Source organism: Rhagoletis pomonella, unplaced genomic scaffold, assembly GCF_013731165.1.
Source record: "Rhagoletis pomonella isolate Grant_MI unplaced genomic scaffold, Rhpom_1.0 Rhpom_scaffold_00004, whole genome shotgun sequence".
NCBI lineage: Eukaryota > Metazoa > Arthropoda > Insecta > Diptera > Tephritidae > Rhagoletis > Rhagoletis pomonella.
Genome location: NW_023458558.1, coordinates 45,336,566 through 45,356,273, shown reverse-complemented (window position 1 = coordinate 45,356,273; position 19,708 = coordinate 45,336,566). Strand labels below are relative to the sequence as shown.

Below are 19,708 nucleotides of genomic sequence, written 5' to 3'. Positions count from 1 at the left end.
ATGTAATGTTTCAATATCAATTTCACCTGTCAATAATTTAGAACTGATAAAGAAATTAATTTGATCGAGCATGTTGAGTAAGACGCCGCTTGCCACGAGGGTAAACCCAAGAGAGGTGATCTCCAACACTTTGGGCGGAGTTGTTGCAGCCGCTAAAACAACTTTGGAAAAGAACTCAGGCTTGTAGACTTATAAAAATTATGTGTAATTCATACGATAGGAAACCTACTTATTTCCTAATATAAACAAGAAAATCAGACGGGAGGTTTCTGACACGATTGCTAACAGGGCATTGTTTGCTAGCAGACCCATGGATTTAAATTAAGTCTTATAGATGACAAAAACTATAGGAAGCGTAACTATGTAAGTTTCACGAGGAAACCGTGGAGCATATAATTTGCGATTGTCCAGACTTCAGCAGGCAAATACTCGAGTTACTCGGCAAGGTGCGGCTGGAGAGCCCACAGTCAGCAATCGACGAAGGACCAAAGTGTCTATTAAAATTCGTTAAAGGAACGGAAATGTTCTTTAACATTGCGTGAAAGCATTGATTCATAGGTCGTAAACGTATCTGGTAACGGTATGGACCTCGTATGGTCAGCCAGCTTATCCTTACCTAACCTGCTTTAGAATTGATTGCCAAAAAAATAAAATAAAAAACCTTAACCCACCAAGTTTGTACGAATTTCTAGCTCAAACACGCCTTTAAACAGCCAAAATTGTGTAGGCTAGATAGGCGGGTGCCACCTTGAGCAAGCTGCGCCGACTGGTCCGCGTGGCCATCACAGAAGATATGGACCCCTTACCAACGGATGCCCTTTATGTCATTACAGGCATTCCTCCTTTGTCTATTCTGTTTGAAAAATAGGCTTGCTGGAGCGCCTTACGATTGCTAAATATGATCAGCTAGAAATTTGTAGATCTTCTGGGTCATTTGGATGTTCTAAAGGCATTCCTGGATAATCACGAATTATCCTTCTACAAACGCTACAAGGTCTGAAAAGGACTGCTGTGAAAAGATAACAACTATGGTTAACGAAGGGTACCAAGTATGGTATAACGACGGATCAAAGATATACGAGGAGGGTACTGAGGCAGACGTATTTGGACCAAGATTCAGAAAAAGTCTGCCAATTTGAACATACCCAACTATATTCCAGGCTGAAGTCTTCGTTATCGAGGTCTGCGTAGAAGCACATATGGGGCCAAAATGAATATAATTTCGGATATTCAGGTATGTTAAAGGCCCTAGACTCTTTTAAAACGGCATCAGACTTGTAAACAATTGTAAAACTCTCTTGAACCACTTGGATGTTCAAAATAGCTTAATGCTTGTGGTGGGTTCCGGGACATGAAGGGTTTGAAGGCAACGAAAGGACTGACTGCCTCCAAAGCCTGGAGCCCAAATGCGCTTGCATAGTCCATAGCCTTTTGTGAGCTGGTTTAGGAAACCCCAGAGTATATTCTATGTGACTGCCCACGTATCATGAATGGCAGACTGAGCGCATTTTAGTTTTACTAAATGTTATATTATCTACATTTTTATTAAACTTGGCATTGGATAAACAATTAAAAAATTTCAAATATTTTTGGTAGGTTTTGGTTGGTCTAGGTAGGAAAAAAATTGTTCGTGGCAACACTGTTCACGACATCAAAAACTTATCTAAGAAAGTTTTCAATTTAGAGGGTAGCAGGTCTAATGTATGTATAGGTGTGAACCGATGTTATTTACTCACCTGCTATGCAGTTTCAAGTCTAGAATGTTGACGCTTTTTTAGGATTTGCATTTCTGGGCCGCTGTAGCTTGGTGGTTAGTAATGCGTACTACCGCCCAGTAGGAACTAGGTTCGATCCCTGGTCCGATCAACTTCTGAAAATAGAAAAAGTTTTTTCTAAGAGCGGTCGCCCCCGGCAGGCAATGGCAAACCTCCTTAAAATTTGTAAAGTGGGCCAACATTTTATCGAAGGTTGATTTTTTATGAAACTAATTGCAAAGATAAGAAAAAAAACATTTGATAATTTTTCTTAATGCGTTGCGCATTGTCAAATGATCAATTTTTTGACTCACTGTTAGTTACAAATCAATTGGGTCTATAATCGCTTATCGTTTCAGACAAATAAAAAGACAAATAAAAATGCATTTACATTTTCTGTTTACATTGCTGTACGAGCACAAGAAGAAGAAAATGATATATGGTAAATATTAAATCGATACATACATATGTGTGTATGTATATATGGCCACTTTTCGAAAATTTGTATGCTTTCTTGTTGACAAACAGCTATCGTATTGATGACAAAATGCTGTACTCTAATTGCCATTGCCGATACTTCATGGTCTGCTCATTTACAGGTGTTACTACCAAGCCGATCTACATAAATAAAATACGCCACTTATCAAAGCGCTGAGAGCGGAGGAAGGCTCGCTTAGATAGGAAATATTTACATTAAGAACGGTTTACATAGAGCATATATTTATTTACTTATATACATACGTAAACACCGTAAACTAGCGTTAAATGAAGAAATTTGCTTTGTCATAAATCTTTCCTTTATGACTCAAGCAAAGTCGATAGTTTCACTTTCTATTCCATTTATCTAGCACCAACTAAATGCCTAGAGCGGCAGCAAAGTACAACAATAAATTTAAAAAAAAAATAAAAATATTTGTTGACGAAGTGCATTTGAAGAATATCATAAATGTGTCTTATTACCCGAAAAATCGATAAGAAGGCTGCGACTTCTGAAGACTAGGTACGTGACAACATATGAAGTTGTAGCGCGAGAAACAGAAAAGAAAAACAGAGAAAGAAATCAATTGGAAACAAAACCCAAAAAATATTGATTTTGATAAAAATTTGACGAGGCTCTGGAATGATTTTTTTTTTGTTACTTCTAATAGTTTGAGTGTATGGCGTAGTACTTTAAAAAATTTCCAATTTTAATTGCAATAGAGCAGCTACTGTTCATAAATTGTTTAATTTTAGTGATAAAATCATGCCTTTGCCACGAAATCGATTTCTGATTTTTATGTCGGTAACATGCTTACTATTCGGCTTCTGCTGCTTAACAGCGACGGTTGGTTCGTCAGGCAAAGCAAAGTAAATCTTATCAAATTGTGCCCCTATAATTTTGGCAACAATAAATTTTTTTATAATTATTGTATATCTATAAATATTTATTTAACTATATTTATGTATACTTTTTTCCACAGCACAAATCAATCAATCAAAAGTTAATGCAAAACAAATACAACAAACCAAACAGCAGTTTACTGTAAAAAATCTTAGCAAATAAATTAAAATAAGTGCTGAGTAAATAAAGAACAGCGAAAAAATTTGGAAGCGAAAAAAAAACAAAAAACATGAAAATAAAAATAACAAAATGTGCACACTTGAACGCGCAAGTGAACTAAATAAATACAAATAAGTAAAGAAATTGCTCTGTGGTAGTGCCAATTGAGTGCGTCCACAAAAACATTGCTCCAGCCCCGTTGTGGTAATCAATACAATACATACATACATAGATTTTTCTTCGCCCTCGTCGTTCACATAAAAACCTTCAAAATTATTCTCGAAATGGATATGACTTCAACAGCGGAAGCTGCCGCCCGCAGCTGGTATGATAATCCGCGTTTGGGCAGCTCTCCGCAAGCGAATGGCCTGGGCGGCGCCGGCGCCGGCGCCGGCTTGGGACATCACGCCCTCACAGCCGCTGGCACCACAGCGATGGGTGGTGGCGCTGGCCTCGGCGGCGGCGGCGGTGGTGGTGGCGGCGGTCTTGGCGGCTTGGATACGACCGATATGAGCGCCTTCTATGCGTTGGAGAGTAATGGCCATCATAGACGCTACTATCCGAGCTATCATCAGCACAGTAAGTGAAATATTAATTATTATGGTTCTTTTATTATAACAGCTTTTTTATGTGTACATTCTTATATTTATTGAAAGTAATTAAATTAATTTATTTATTTTTATTTTAAAGTAAAATTTTAATTTTTACTTATTCGTACAACTTTTAATTCTATTACATAATATCAAAAAAGTTTTAGTTTTCCGATTAACAAAAACTAAGAACTTCTTCAAAAATAATGAATTGTAAGACTGTTTAGAATATATATTTGACTTGTTCGGTATGACAAATTTTTATTTTTTTTTTTCAAGAATAAAAAAATAGTTATTTCTATCGTCAATTAGCCCAACTTAAAATATAGGATAGATTTAATCTCGATTAAACGATCGATTAATCCCATAAAACGGAATTTTCATACCGCATATCATATCTCAGAAAATATCTTTGATAGAGTACAGGAACTGGGTATATATACATATATGTATATAAAATCAATTCCATAGTCATAGAGGAGGGCTGCCACCTGTTTGGAAAATCTAATTCGACTTGCATTAAGGGAATTATTTATTTAAAAATTATATTAAAGAACGGATGACAAGACGCCTTAAAAAGTTGTAGTTTGAAAGTATTTTGGAAAGAGTTGCCACCTATTCGTAAAGCCAAATTTAAATTAATTATTCGCAAGCTATCTGAAAAATTAATATATGCGTGTCAAATGACCAAAATTAAATTCATTTAATTTAAATGAATTACTTACAATATGGGTATCAATAGAAAGGTTTTTAATAAGGGTTTTAGTTCTAAACTACATGCAGGAGAGTTGCCACCTGTTTAAAAATCAAATTCTTCTTAAATTAAAGAAATTTGATAATTGGAATATGTATCACAATAAGGATGTCAGACAAGAGGGTTTTAATAGAGTTTTAGTAGGAAAATATTTCGAAGAGGATTGCCACCTGTTTTAAAAATCGAGTTTATGTTAGAAATGTTCAGCTTGAACATGTAGAATTTTTTGAGGTTTTTGAGGAGGTTTGCCCTATTTGAAATGTAAATTCAAATACAATTATATTATAAGTTTAATGAGTTATTACAATCTAGGTTTTAATCGGAAGAGTCTTGAAAAGGCCTTATTTCTAAGCAACATATATGGGGCCGTCGGCCGCTGTGGTGTAGCGGTAAGCAGTGCGCGCTTCCACTCCGCAACGCCTGAGTTCAAGCCCTGGTCAAATCAACATCGCAAAAAAATATAGAAAAAAGGTTTTTTCTTAACAGCGGTCGTCCCTCGGCAGGCAATGGCAAACCTCCGAGTGTATTTCTGCCATGAAAAACAGCTTCTCATAAAAATACAATCGCCGTTCGGAGTCGACGTAAAACTGTAGGTCCCTCCGCTTTGTGTGACAACTTCAAGGCGCACGCCACAAATCGGAGGAGAAGCTCGGCCAAACACTAACATATGTGTAAGCGCCAATCTATTATTATTATTATTACTATTATATATGGGGCTCCACATTTTTAAAAGTTCAAATTCAATTTGAATTATAGGAACTAACGGTTTAAAAAGTAAATTTCAAAATGTAAAAATTTAAAGTGTTCTGATTTTTCCATATTTTAAGTATGTTGAGTTTAATTAAAATAAATTACACCTAATGTAGCACGTAGAAATTCCATATACTCAGCGAAGCGAGTGAGAGCCATCTAGTACATACATATATAAAATAACACTCAAATTCATAAATAATAAAGCAGACTTTAACAGCTTTAAATCGAAATTTTTTATAAAAACGTCACTTAAAAAATCTTTTTAAACCTATTTTATTTTTTATGAATAAGGCCATAAATTTATAGCATATACAGATCATTCTTGTAGAAAAGACAAAAACTCGTTTATCTGTTCAATATAAATGCGTAGACGAAATTCACATACATATGAGACCGAGGAATCATATAGAATATTTTAATGGATATAAGATTCTACGCTGCCTTCCAAACGAATCCACTTTCTTTTGCGAAATTCGATACACATGCCCTCAAAATTGTTTCCTTTTGACCTAAATAACATGTATGTAAACATAGTTTTATTGCTGTGGGATGACTGACCATAACCCGTGCCAACCAAAGTTAACGGAAGTTACAGACTAGGAGCTTCAGCTGGATCGAAAAAGCTGCGTAACTCTGGCGCAATTAAGGTCTGAAAGCAAAAAGTGGTTATGCATATCGAATTTCTCAGAAAAAACGCACTCCTTATCTTGTGGAACACCCTAGTACATGCAATATATGTATTTCTGTACAAATAAGCAATATAAACGCGTATGCAATAAGTATTTTATGTGCATATTATTCGCTTTGATTTATGTACATACATACATATGTAGGTATGCATGTATTTATATTTATAATCATGCAATGTAAACTAACTCATTATGGGCGCAATCCTAATGAGTTTTTAATGGCATTAGCGGTGGCGGCGGTGTCGACAATGATGGCAGCGCCGTTGCGTGGAAAACGCGCCCGCACCAATTTCGACCTCGACGACACGGCCTACTTGCTACAAGTGCAAGCATGTATGCATAAATATATGTGCATGTATATTTGTATCATTTTATTGGCAGGAAGGTCGATGTGGATATGCATATGTATGGTATGTACATTAGACCGTACCAGAAAAAAAGTGCGCTGTGCAACCATACGTCTAAAATATTTTTTCATATCTGCGGACTTTACAGTCGGATCTTAAAGTACGATATATTGATGACCTTGTCCCGAAGAGAAAATTCTTTTTTAACAAAGTTCATTGATAGCCCCTTCTAATATTTACCCATAAGATCCCATTTCTTATTCCCCCAACGTTCCAACCTAATGTCCGTAAATTAAAATTAATATTATTATTGTTAGAATTTTGCTACCTCTACCCACATATCCTTGCATACTATGTATATATATACATTAGCATGCATCACTCTCCATAAAAAAAATGGAACTGTTTTAATATATGTATCTATGTGCTTTAAGACTTTGGACAAAATATTTCGCAAAAACATTAAGACTTACGCCAGCTGGACCCTTTTGAATATACAGCCAAAAATCGAGAATAAAATTAATTTATAAAAATATTATTTTCCAAAAGCTCACCTTAGATGATAGAAGAGGTTAGTTAATCTCAATAGACTCGCATAAAAACGTTTAAAAATTTTGTCAACGGAATCAAAAAAAAATATATTTTTGTAGATACATATGTTCAAACGGGTGTAGCTTACGTAAATCTTAATATTTTTCCTGCATATTTTGGCGGATGTCGTAAAATATTATAGGTTTTATAATTCCGGTGGAAAAATCACCACTTTTTTGTTGAGGCACCCTGATGTTTATAGGGTACATTCATACTTATGCACAAAACTTCAATCGATATGTTAACGCCTATATATTTTTATGTACTAGTTCTTTATGAGGTCTCGCCTTACTTAGATTTATTCACTGAATTCTTCGCATTTCTCGTGGCCTCCTTTTTCAGTGTTTTGTTTTCTATAAATTTATTGGTTAGCTATGCATTATTTTTATATACAAAATAATATATCTTCTAAATATATATATATATATGTATCTATTTATGTACATATGTATTATGGGACTAATAGTTATATATAAATATGTATATATGTATATTTGTGTAGTTTATTGGTTGCAAAACACAAATCATCAACATTTCCCATATGCACGTATTTGTGTGTGTGTATATGACACTATATGTATGTATGTATACATATGTGAGTTGGTATATAGAGGACCATACAAACAAAAAGTTTTTCTTTTTTCTCCTATTGTTTTTTTAGTTTTGTTTTCATTTTAATGGCGTTTTTGTGTGACTTGAGTTTTGCGGCCAGCAACCACTATAAAAAAATGTTTTGTTTAGAATGCATGTTGTTGTTATTGGTATTGACGCCATTATTGTGCCATCAAGCGCATGCTATTAAATACATATGCCCATTAGGGTGGCCCTAAAATGCATGTGAAAAAGTAAAATCATAATTTTTATGCTCTCACCTACTAGGATTGGTCTATACCGAAAAATATACCCCTATTTTTTTATTGTGAAATCAAAAAATATTTACAGGTCGCCAAAGCCCAAATTTTCCATGTATTTTAAATGGAAAAAAAACTTTTCGCAAATATGGCATAGAATTCTTAAAAATCAAAATTTTTCTATCGGAGAACTATGTTTATCTGCAGAAGATTCCCAGGAGTAATAACCAGTTGTTTACTTAATTATTTTTTCGTCGCAACTATAATTTATAGGTCCGCCAAAAACCCACAAAAACCCCGAAAAATGCAAAAGGGGGACCAATAAAAAGTCGTTAGTATTTAAAACTGGTTAAATAAATAATTGGGTATTGTTATTGAAAGTCTACTGAAGAGAACCAGAGTTTTCCGATCGAAAAATATTGATTTTCAAGAATTCTATATAATTTTTACGAACAGTTGTTTTTTCCCATATAAAAATACTTGAAAAACTTTGAGCGCTTTGAGTGACCTCTAAATATTTTTTGATTTCAAAATAAAAAATTGGGATATATTTTTGTTCGATATAGAACAATAGTATAAAAATTTCGACTTTGCTGTTTTTGGACCCCTCTAATGTTCATACGAAAATATGTATGTATATAGTTTCAGTATCTTCCAATAGCGCCGCTGCGCTAAAAATTCAATAGCCACCACTATTACTTGCATATTACTTTTTTGTTTTGTTTTTTTTGTATTTCATTTTCAGTGTCTTACTTTCGTTCGTTTGTTTTGCTTCTTGTTCCCCATGTCAATTTTTTGACACTCGAAAAAATACATAAGAACTTACGATGCATAAGCGTCGAACTTTGTTTTGTTCAAATGTCATAATGCGCCTTCATGGAAATTTACATACAAAAAGGCGCAAATTCATAAACATATGTATGTATGTATCTACACTTTAACAAACATAGGTAATTGTTTTTTGGTTTGTTTGTGTATTCGAACAGCACTTCTGTATGCTAAAGCACGTTTGCTACTTATGCATTCTAATATTTGTATGTAAATAAACATATGCACAAATATATGTATTTCTCTAAGAGCTCACTTATGCGCGTTTCTGTGTGGAATGCATGGCTGTCACAATGGCGTCGAACTCAAAATTAGACAAAATACAAAAATAATATAAATATATTTCTTGCCACTTGAAGCTGTGAGTTATAAAATTTCTTTATTCCTTTGTACACAGAAATATATACATACATAAATATAGATATATAGCAATACAAGTGACAGCGTTTTTAAGGTTCCGAAATCGTAAAAAGCCTGCGACGAGCCTTTCAAGAGCTTCTTAGAAATGTTCGTTATTTTGATCCTTGAGGATAGCGAAACTAGCCTTTGTTCGTTGGTAAGGAATTAAGAGCAACAAAAGGAAGACCTGCCGAAAAGCTTAAGAATTTCCCGATAGTGAAATTGCTTTATTTTTTTTCCAGTAGCACGAGAGCCCAAAATAATCTCCGCAGAGGCTAAAAATTATTGCAGATTCCGGCAGGAGTAATATGTATGTATAGAAATTTTCATTTAAAATTAAAGGAACAGCATAAACATTTTTGTTCTTGATTGGCGCCGTAATCGCCCATGCTTTTTCGGCTGATACGTTTTTAAACTCACTTAAATGTATGTATGTATAAAGAAAGAAATATAACAGAAAGCATGCAATTTCTTAAGATACTTGATGGACTAGTGTTGCTACTAGTGAACGCGCATGGCGTTAAAATGCCCAAAATTAAATTTCAAGATCTAAAAGATTTTCCAAATGTTAGTCAGAGTTATAAGCGATTCGACCGCCATATTTTATCTTAATCGCTGTTTCTGAGTGAAGAGAGATCTCGAATAGCGCAAATTTTTAATTTCATAAAATTTCAAAAATCATAAAAAATAAAACATCTGCAGGCCAAGGTATTTAATTTGAATTTTTGAAATTCGAGAAAAACGCAGCTAATCTAATGATTTTTTTTAAATGCCTTCTAGTTTAATATACATACATATATACTTAGTTGAATCGATATGACTTTCCGAAAAGGTGGCCAGCCTAGCCAAAGATATTTTCAACCTAAAGCTTTCATAAATCTCTTTCTATTGACACCCATATCTTAATATCTTTATAAAGCTTGTGTATAAATTAACTGAATTCGACTATTCAAGCAGGTGAAAATCCTTTTAAATGGTATTTTAAAGCTAAAACTCTCCTGTTAACTCTCCTTCGTCTGATATTGCAATAGGTACATATTTTAATTAACTGATGGACTAAGTTCAATTTGATTTTTTTTTAAATGTGGCAACCCTGCTAAGTATAGTTCAGAAATAAATATTTTTCAAATCCACATCGATTGACATCCATTTTTTAATAATTCATTTAACATAATAAATAATTGGATTTTTAATTATAAACAGGTGGCAATGCCCTTACAACACCTCAAAATATTGTGATACGCAAGTATTTCAATAAACTGATGAACCAAGTTGAATTTATTGTTCAAACACGAGGCAACCCTCCTAAATAAAAATAAAGGTCAGAAATAAAGAGTTTTCAAACCCATTTTATTTGATACCTATCCTTTAATAATTAATTTAGCTTATTATATAATTTAAATTGAATTTATTAAACAGATGGCAAACCTTTGAAAACCCCTCAAAAACATTCTTAATGTTCAAACTAAACATTTATTAGCGCTCTTTCTTTTGACATCCATAATTCATATAACTTGTGTAATAGTTAACTAAGTTCAACTTTTCAAACAGGTGGCAAACCTCTTCAACATATTTTTAAACTAAAACCTTCTTAAACTCTTTCGTTGGATCCCTATATTGTGATACATACATACATACGTATGTATGTATTTCAATTACACAGGCCGACAGCATCTCAGACCCAGAAACCGGACTGTATATTTTCGAAGGATTATGGTGCGATGAATCTGAATTTGCCCATATTTGAGGTTATGTAGTCTTGCAGATGTTTTCTTTCACCAAAATAATAGTACAAGGCTAGATTTGGATTCAGCGCATTATAAACCTTCGGAAATATATAGTGTGGTTTCTGGGTCTGGATGTTGGTAAAATTTTGTCGTAAAAAAAAAAAAAAAATTTCAGAAACAAAGCCTTTTTAAGCCCATTTTGATTGATAGTCATCTTTTAATAATTCAACCAACTTATTGCATAATTTGAATGTAGCTTTTTAAACACTGGGGAACCGTCTTCAAACACTCCAATTGTCCAAGCTAAAGATTCCTTAACACTCTTTGGTTTGACAAAGGTATTTATATTTCATACAGTTTTTGTATTACTTAATTAAATTAGACTTTTCAAACAGGTGGCAGCCCTAGTAAAAATGATTTTAAAGCTAAATATTTTTAACTCTCCTTCCTCCGATATTGCGATACACATTTTAATTAACTGATGAATAAAGTTGAATTTCACGAGATATTTGGAAAACTATTAAATCGATTTGTTTCTGTGCTATAAAGTTTTTAAAAATGTATTAATGTAATGTAAATGTAAAATGTGAACCCCGTCCGTTTTGGTATGGAGCACCCCATATATAGATAATGTTTCTTAATAGGGGACAACTGGCCTTAAAATAATAAAACTACAGAGATTGAGGCAATTGAATAAACATCGTAACCGATAATTTTCAAATCCTTAAAATATATTAGACTGGGACCCATAGGTCAACGTTCCACCCACGCCGCAACAGTTAAGATTTCTCGAAATTTCAATTTGCTGTTCTACGGACTTCAATGGACAAATGAATTAATTGTCCGTACAGTAGCTTAAGTCTAAATTACCTTGAATAATGCCTGCTTAAAGAATTAATTGTCCGTACAATAGATTAGATATTAATGAATTGGAATAACCCCTTCTGGGATAATACTGGAGATTAAAATCTAATATATCTTTTTCACAGGAAGACTTTCCTGAATTAATAACGGGTACTGCAGGTCAATATTGGGCAGAGCCAAGGAATCCCGCCCATTAGTACCGGGATTCGGCACTTAGCTGGCTGAAGCTCATCCGTCCAGAAGCAGTCCGAAAGTCGCCACAATTTACTCTTAGACTATCCCTGCCAATAGAGATAACCTCGTGGGTGCCTTGCCTAGCCGACTTATAAGTTATGCAGTTGCCTGCAATGTACATAGTTGTACCGTGGAACTCAAATCAGCATTCCGAAAGGAGTCCGAGACGCTCGATAGTGAGAGGTCAGGCGTTCACTGGTCAGTATCCTGATTCGAGAGCCCTGACTGGCGCTGCGTTTTTAGCCTTCAAAAATCCAATAGGCTAAATTTGAGATTAAGAAGCGTTCCAGATGGAACACACCGCCTCCACCTCTGTCATAAAACTTCGACCTATTCATGAATATCTTTACTAGGCCTTTGTTCTGAAACCTGTAAAAATTATATCATCAATGACTTTGACTTTACAGTAGAACCAATAAAGTTAGTTTCTTTTAGATGGTATTTCATCTATCTATGTATCATTTTCCAAATTTGTTGTTGGAATATGGTTTTTACGATTTATATGCATGAAGTTAAGTGCCTGGAGTTAAGGGTTACCAAATCTCATTTTTGCCACTATGTCGATTTAGATGGTTTTGCAACTGGTGTATGCGAGGTTTTGCAAACACATCGATGATATATGTATGTATGTATATTAAGGTGATCCAAAAATGCATGTGAAAAAAGTGAAATTCCAAATTTTAATACTCTCACCCCTAGGATTATTCTATATCGAAAAAATATACCCATGTGTTTTTATTTTTCATTTTAGAGGAATTTTCGGGGGCCTATTAAAAATAGTTACTGTTAAAAATTTTTTATATAAACAATTGAATATTATTGTTGGAAGTTTACTGAAGTAAAACAAAATTTTCCGATAAAATATTGATTTTCAAGAAATCTATACCACTTCTACAAAAATTGTTTTTGAACACCTATTTTTCGATAAAAAAAAATAATAAAATGGGGTTTTTTTCGGTATAAATAGTACAATCCAGGGGTGTTAGAGCATTAAAATCACGACTTTACTTTTTTTTACCGCCCTTATGAATATGTATGAGAATGCTGCATTAGGGGCCACCAAATGCCATCAGTTGTGCGTAAAATCGTTAATACAAATTAACAACAACTAAATGTAAACAACAACTTCTTATCCGAGGGCTATTTACTATCCTTTTATTTGAAAAGAATGTACAGATGCAAACTTCATAGTCTCACTTTATATTCATACTTACGCTCGCTTTCACACTCATATTTCTAAAAACACCTTCCGTCCCATAAAGTGGGAAATAATTTTACACACTAGAAAATTGCAACGCTTTGTTACTGAAGCCACGAGGTCCGCTATTAGGCAAAGTCTTTAGCAATTAGATAGCGCATTTAGCATAAAAAAATGATGTACATATGTATGTATGTGTATATACACATCTGCAGCTAGCGGTTAGCATAAATTAGTCATCAGAGATGAATATAACATCTCAAAACTCCCACAATTCATGGCAAACCGGTGATTTGTAGCTCATTAACTTGGACCAAGAAATAATTCTAATTCTAAGGAGAATATAAACGGAACATTTTTCGTAAACTGCTTACTTCAAATTATTTTGTTAAAAAAGAAGAAATTAAATATTAAATAAAATTGCCAGCGACAAATTGAATTGGTGCTCAGCTCCACCCAATATTAGCGGCTTAAGAAAGAAAACAATTCACTTTTTTTGTGAAATAAAATGGCAGTGAACCGAAAAAAGTGGGTGCTACTGAAAACGCGCCTGTTTTGCGCGCTGGCGTTAATCGAATTTTTTTTTTTTTTTTGGACTGGGTAAGAGGAGCTTCATAAAAAAAAAAAACAGAAAATTCAATTGTTAGCGGCGCTAACTGTATGTAAGTTAATTGTCAGTGCTGGTGCACAGTTAAGCCGCTTGCCACTTTTTTCGCCCTCCTCAATGCTGCGATGTTTGTATTTGTATTTAGTACATAATCTACTACATACATATGTATATAATGAAAGTAAACGTGTGCATACATATATCTACACATGTATTATAAGTGTGGTAGTAGTAAATGTAGCGCTTGGTCGCGCGAAAATGCCAGGGTGAACGCGCATGAGTGATCAGGCTGCAGAAAAAAAGTTTGCCAAGAGAAAATTCGGTGTATGTATGTACATATATATGTATACGTGTCATAAGTTTCATTTTTATAACATGATTTGCATTGTGAAGCCTCGAAGTATGTTTTTTTATTTGCGACCGTATCCTCTTGCTTACTGCAAAATTCTGAAAAATATAAAAATGCTATTGTCATGCTGCTTTGATGCCAGAAAGCTTCACCTGGTTTGCCAATGACTCCCACAATGTCAAGTGCTGCATACGGTTTTTCTTCTTTCTCTCATTCTTACTTAAAAACAATTTAACAAGTGGACAGAAAAAAGTAAAATTTTTCAGAACAAAAAATAAGCATTTTCTGTTGCACTTTCCCACCACTTTTCAACCGCTCTAAGCATAATTGGCAGGAGAGAAATAAAATTTTATAAAACGTCACTCATGTGTGCATAAGTAGTACATGCATACGTCCCTAACTACATACCTTAAGTATTACTGTTGTGCCTATACTTTCCACTTTACACAGAATTTCGTACATATTTGTACACTCGCTTGCCTGCTTTGCCTTTGTAGCATTTTTATTGCATTTTTGTCATTCATTATTTTTAATGTCCCATTTGTATTTAAAATAAGGCGAAGGAATTCCCCTTATAAACCTGCCAGTTGTATTGAAGGCTTCAGTTTATATTTAAGCTTTGCAAATATAATGAAGCTTTGTTCATTGTTGTTTCCGTACTGTGTTCGTTCCATTCAAGTGATCAATCAGTTTTGCTGGCGCATGCGCATTTACCAATGCGTAATTCATGCCCAACTGTCTCGTCGTGAAGATTTTTTTTGCTGTAGGTACGCAAGTAACCCAGTCAAACATATGATAGAGGCTGTGTGAAAAGGTTAAAACGGGTTTCAGCTTTTAGTACCAAAAAGCTTTATTAAAATAGTTAACGAATTTCGTTTTGGCTTTAACTTCAGCTTTTGCTATATGTACATATGCTTTTGTTAAACCTTTAGAGCTTCAAGTCTCTGTTAAATTATATTGAAAGCTCTTACAGGACGGTAATTGCAGTTTAGGAAATTAAAGTATTTTTCTCAACTCATCTATACAGGATTTAAGCTCTTTACTTTCAACTACTGATACTTTCTTTAACCCATTTTCTTATGATAGCATGATAGCTATAATTTCTGTGAACTATCTTCTCTAGGCCTATAAACATTAACTGAATGAAATGAAAAGCTTTCAATGCTTTATATCTGTTACCAATGAGCTATTATTCTCAACTGTGCACCTCAATTGCGTCATCAACATCAAATTTACTTAAGCTTTCGACTTAAGCTTTCACTTCTTCTTATTAGGCGCTGTAAACGCCGACGAGATTTTGGCCGAAACTTTTGCTTTCACTGATTTTCCAACATTAACTTTTTCCAAGTTTTCCGCACACTTTAGTTTACTGGCTTATGAAAAAGCAATGTAATTTTTTTTTTTACCTGCCATCGTCCTTCGTCCAACTTCGTTTCGTTCACTAGCTTACCATTTAAACGTTATTCATTCATGCGCGCATTTTCATTCAAAATCACTCAAAAATGATCATTCAAATCGCACACAATCGATTTCACAAATTGTGTATGCTTTCATTGCAACAACAATAATATCAATTGGTTACTTTACATTGCTGTTGCCCTTATACTACTTAACATTTGATGCTCGCGCCATCATTGTGCGTTTATTTGGCTGTTTTTGTTGTTGTTGTTCTTGTAATTTTTGTAAAGCTTTGACAGACATGCTGGCTGCAGGCTGCTGCTGTATGGTGGCTGGTGGTTGCTAGCCTCCATTCCGCTGCCCGCTAAAACCAGCGCCTGTCGCTCCATATCATTTGTGCGCCTGTCAAATCGATCAGCCGGCTGCAGGCCGCTTCACATGCCTCACTTGCTCCACTTGTTAACTGTTTGTTTTGCATTTCAACTGATTTCGATTTCGGTTGGTAGCATTGTGGGTTGGCTAAATTCATGTACGAAAATATTTTAAAATTCATTAGTCTGCATATATCATTTGTTGACGGTTGGTGATGGTGTTGTTGCTTCCGTTGTTGTTGTGTCTGTCCATGTCTCGCTCGGAGCCTGATTGAAAGCGTAAAAATGTCAAAAATTGATTTTGATGTTATTATTGATGATGCTGTATATTTACATTTATGTTTTTTTTTGCATTTATATTTACATATGTATGTATGTGTGTAGCTAAAGTAGCTGATGAAGCGCTGGAATGCAAGTGCCGCAAACGGCCAGCTGACTCTTTATGCCTGATGGCTGTTTTCTGACACTGATGCTAATATTTGGTTTGAAAATACATATTGCCCCTTTTGAATGGAATATGACAGCAACCTGTGGGAATTATTTTTAAAATATTCCGGGCTTTATCGCATTAATCGATTATGCGACAGATGAGCTGTTATTGCAATTAGCTGATGCCTTCGATTGATATGAGAGTTCATGTGAGTTGTTTTTAATATTCCAGGATATGTGGTGAGCTCTGCAAAAGCATCTATAACTTCCACCATTATTGTTCTCCAAAAACATTTCTTAATACCAAGTAGTTTTCAAGCAAAAACCAAACTGACCTCAGTTCTCATATAAAAATTTAAAAGCATCGTTAATTTCTTCATAATCCAATGATCGGATTTCAACCAAATTAGTATGGGTTAAAGTGGCCCAAAGTTATGCGCTAACATACCAAAACCACTTGTCGAAGCTGAGGGCATTCTAAACGAATACGTGAGTTCAAACTGTTCTTCTCAAAGCTGTGTCAGATTTATCAGCAGTAGCTTCTCTTGACTATCTTTTATTTGTCAGCGTTATTTCAGCCATAATTCACAGGAAGACTGTGGTGGGAGTAGTTGACTTCAGACAGTTTCGCTTCTTCTCAAGTTCATATGTGTCAAGCAATTACTTTTTATGTACATCTCCATGAACTTGTTGAGCACCTTCCTGCATTCTATCACCGCTGTCAAACGAGATTTCGCCGCAGAATAGTGTTCTGAATGGTTTCGAATGATCAAGTAAGCCATAGAATTTTTTTGAATTTTATATGGCTGCAGAGTCATCTTATACCCAACCTTTCCTAGAGGAGTACTTAGACAGAATTTGTTCTCAAGATTGAGAGGAGATAAATGTAGTTTAGTCTGGGGGACCTAAGAATTTCGGGGTAGTTGGTTAGCATATTAGTTTAACCGAATCGAATGCCTTCCAATTTTAGTAATGGATTTTGCCTTATAGCGTTACAGATTCGCTGCGACTTTTCTAGAACGTCCATGGGTAGAAAGTTAATTAAGGTTTGTAGGTGTTTAGTAGGCGTTGAGGGTTGTGCTCTCTTGATTAGTTTCGTGAGCCACTTGTCTTGAGTTGTTCGCCAGACTGTGACACCATAGAATAAAATAGGGCTTACGACTATTATATACATACACTGGACTGTAAATTCAGGCGACAAATGAAGATCTTGCCAACAAAACTCGATCTTGGCTGTAGCACTTTTGAATAGAGTTTTCACCTTTTACATAACATTATTTTTCTGAATATTAAAGAATATACCTAAAACATTAAAGAATTCCCTTTTGTTAATTTTTCAATGTCTGTTACATACAGTGTTGCCATTCTTGGGCTTTTCCTACCAAAAGTTTGCTTGACTTTGTATGTGCATTATTTCAACAAAAACTAAAAATTTTTGAAATACTCAAAAGCTCGCGCCACAAAAGAGCTAATATCACACTTGCACTTAAACCTACAATAAAACACTAATAAGCTCCATTTAAAGCGCAATAAAACTATAAAATAAAAATTAAGCGTTTCATGTCACACTGACGCCCTGCCCTGGGCGGAAAATCGAATTGTGGCCCACGCTCAACCAACATACACCCAAGCGTTGAGGCACACATTTAGTATCTACTCAGTAGTTGGCTGACGCGCCAGTGACTACATAAAACGTAATGTTCATGTCCTTTTCATATACAAACACACTGCATTCCATGCATGTACGAGAATTTGCATAATCCTGCGCGAAACTACGAGCCATAGATATATCGTACAGCACGTGAAAATGTTTTAATTCATTAATACCCTGCCAGTTCATGTCGTGGGCTAACGTCGAGTATATTTAAGTTTCAGTTGCGCTGAGTTGAACTGAACTAAGTTGAGTTGAATTAAGCGTAAAGGACGAGCGTGCTGATAGGGTAGAGTGGGAAGGACCATTTGGCTACTGACCAAAAAACGAACAAACGACCAGGGCCGTGCGTGACAAGTAGGCATTTCTGTTTGTTGGGTCCAAACATATTTATATACTGGCTAAGTATTTTTCAGTATGCGTTGAATAGGTGGGTTTGTGCGAATGTGTGCTGCTCTGCATGGCATATAGTACACGCTGCTTGCAACATGTGAACTTGCACAATTATTATAGCTTTGCTTCGCGGTAAGCAGAGGTAGAGAGAGAGAGGGAGAGTGTGTGCCCAATATTATATAGAGTAGGAATAGTGTAGTTGAAATACGTACTACTATTATTGAGTTGAAATGCAAGGCAACTGTAAAGCAGCAAATAAGCAGCTGTAGTGACAGCAATTTAAATGTTTAAAGATTAAAGTAAGGGTCGGTAATTCGTGTTTGCAAAAGTTTTGCCAACTTTTTCGATCCTTTTACGCTGTTTTTCGTTTAACACAGAAATTTAAATGATTTTCAGCGTCTCTTTGAACGATAAGATTAAGTATCAGAAAAATTGAAAAAAATCACAATTTTTCCTAAATCTTTGACAAACGAAAAAAGCGCGAACAATGACAGTTAAGGTAAGTCACCTAAAAATTTAAGGATATTTTTGAATATCTCTTAGGATGTAATTATTATTTGCCATACATTTTTTCATTAGTCTCACTCGCGATCGCTTTGTGTGTTGATTTTGTGGCATAAATTGATGGAAAAAACGTTAGTATTTAATATCTACCGTGCGCATGCGTGAGATCGCAAACGGGTTAGGCCACAAAAACAGCTGCCTTGATAATTAACACGTTTTTTTGTTAAAAGTCGGCTTTACAAACTTATTAGTTATATATTTTTGTGAATTTTTATTTGGTTGTGTTTTCGTTGTTTTAAGAGTGTGACTACTTGTTTTATTTTCAATTAAAATATGTTTTACGTATTTTGAAATTTATTTGAATGTAATATATCAAAAAAAGTGAAAATATTCATATAGTTCTATAACAAAAAAATTGCTTACCTATATGCCCAATAGCAAAAAAGAGCTTCCACTAATAAACCACTTTGAAAACCTCAATACAACCACCTGTGGGTAACATAGCAGCAAATGTGTTAAAACTGGCGAGTAGTGGCTGCAAAAGCATAAAATGCACCAGGAATAGATTGTCGTTCTGAAACTCTTTTCGATTTTGAATTTTGTGAATAAGAACTTTTGTATTTAGTAAATTGAAAATTTAAATTCAAATAAATCTTGGCATAACAATATTACTGAGAGAAAAATAAAGCTTAAATGTGCATACATACGTAAACCACCATGTTGAAAAAATGCATCCTTTACTTTTGCAAAGCGAAAAAAACTAAGCTTTTATTAATTTTATTTTTCACTTTTATCAACATCAATCCTTGCTCCGCTGGCAATCATATTTGCTCTAGATATTTCCTTACAATAATTAATGGAATTTTCGATAACATTTTCGATATGTT

General features: G+C 34.6%; 1 protein-coding gene across 1 annotated transcript in view; it reads left to right on the top strand.

Annotated features, from left to right (window-relative positions):
* The first annotated feature begins 3,728 nt into the window (after positions 1-3,728).
* LOC118738239 (GATA-binding factor C-like) overlaps positions 3,729-19,708 on the top strand; it is a 102,006-nt gene continuing 86,026 nt past the window's right edge. Inside the window, exon 1 of the mRNA XM_036469165.1 lies at positions 3,729-3,873. Within this exon, the coding sequence (XP_036325058.1) occupies positions 3,729-3,873 (145 nt within the window). The remainder of the gene's footprint in view (positions 3,874-19,708) is intronic.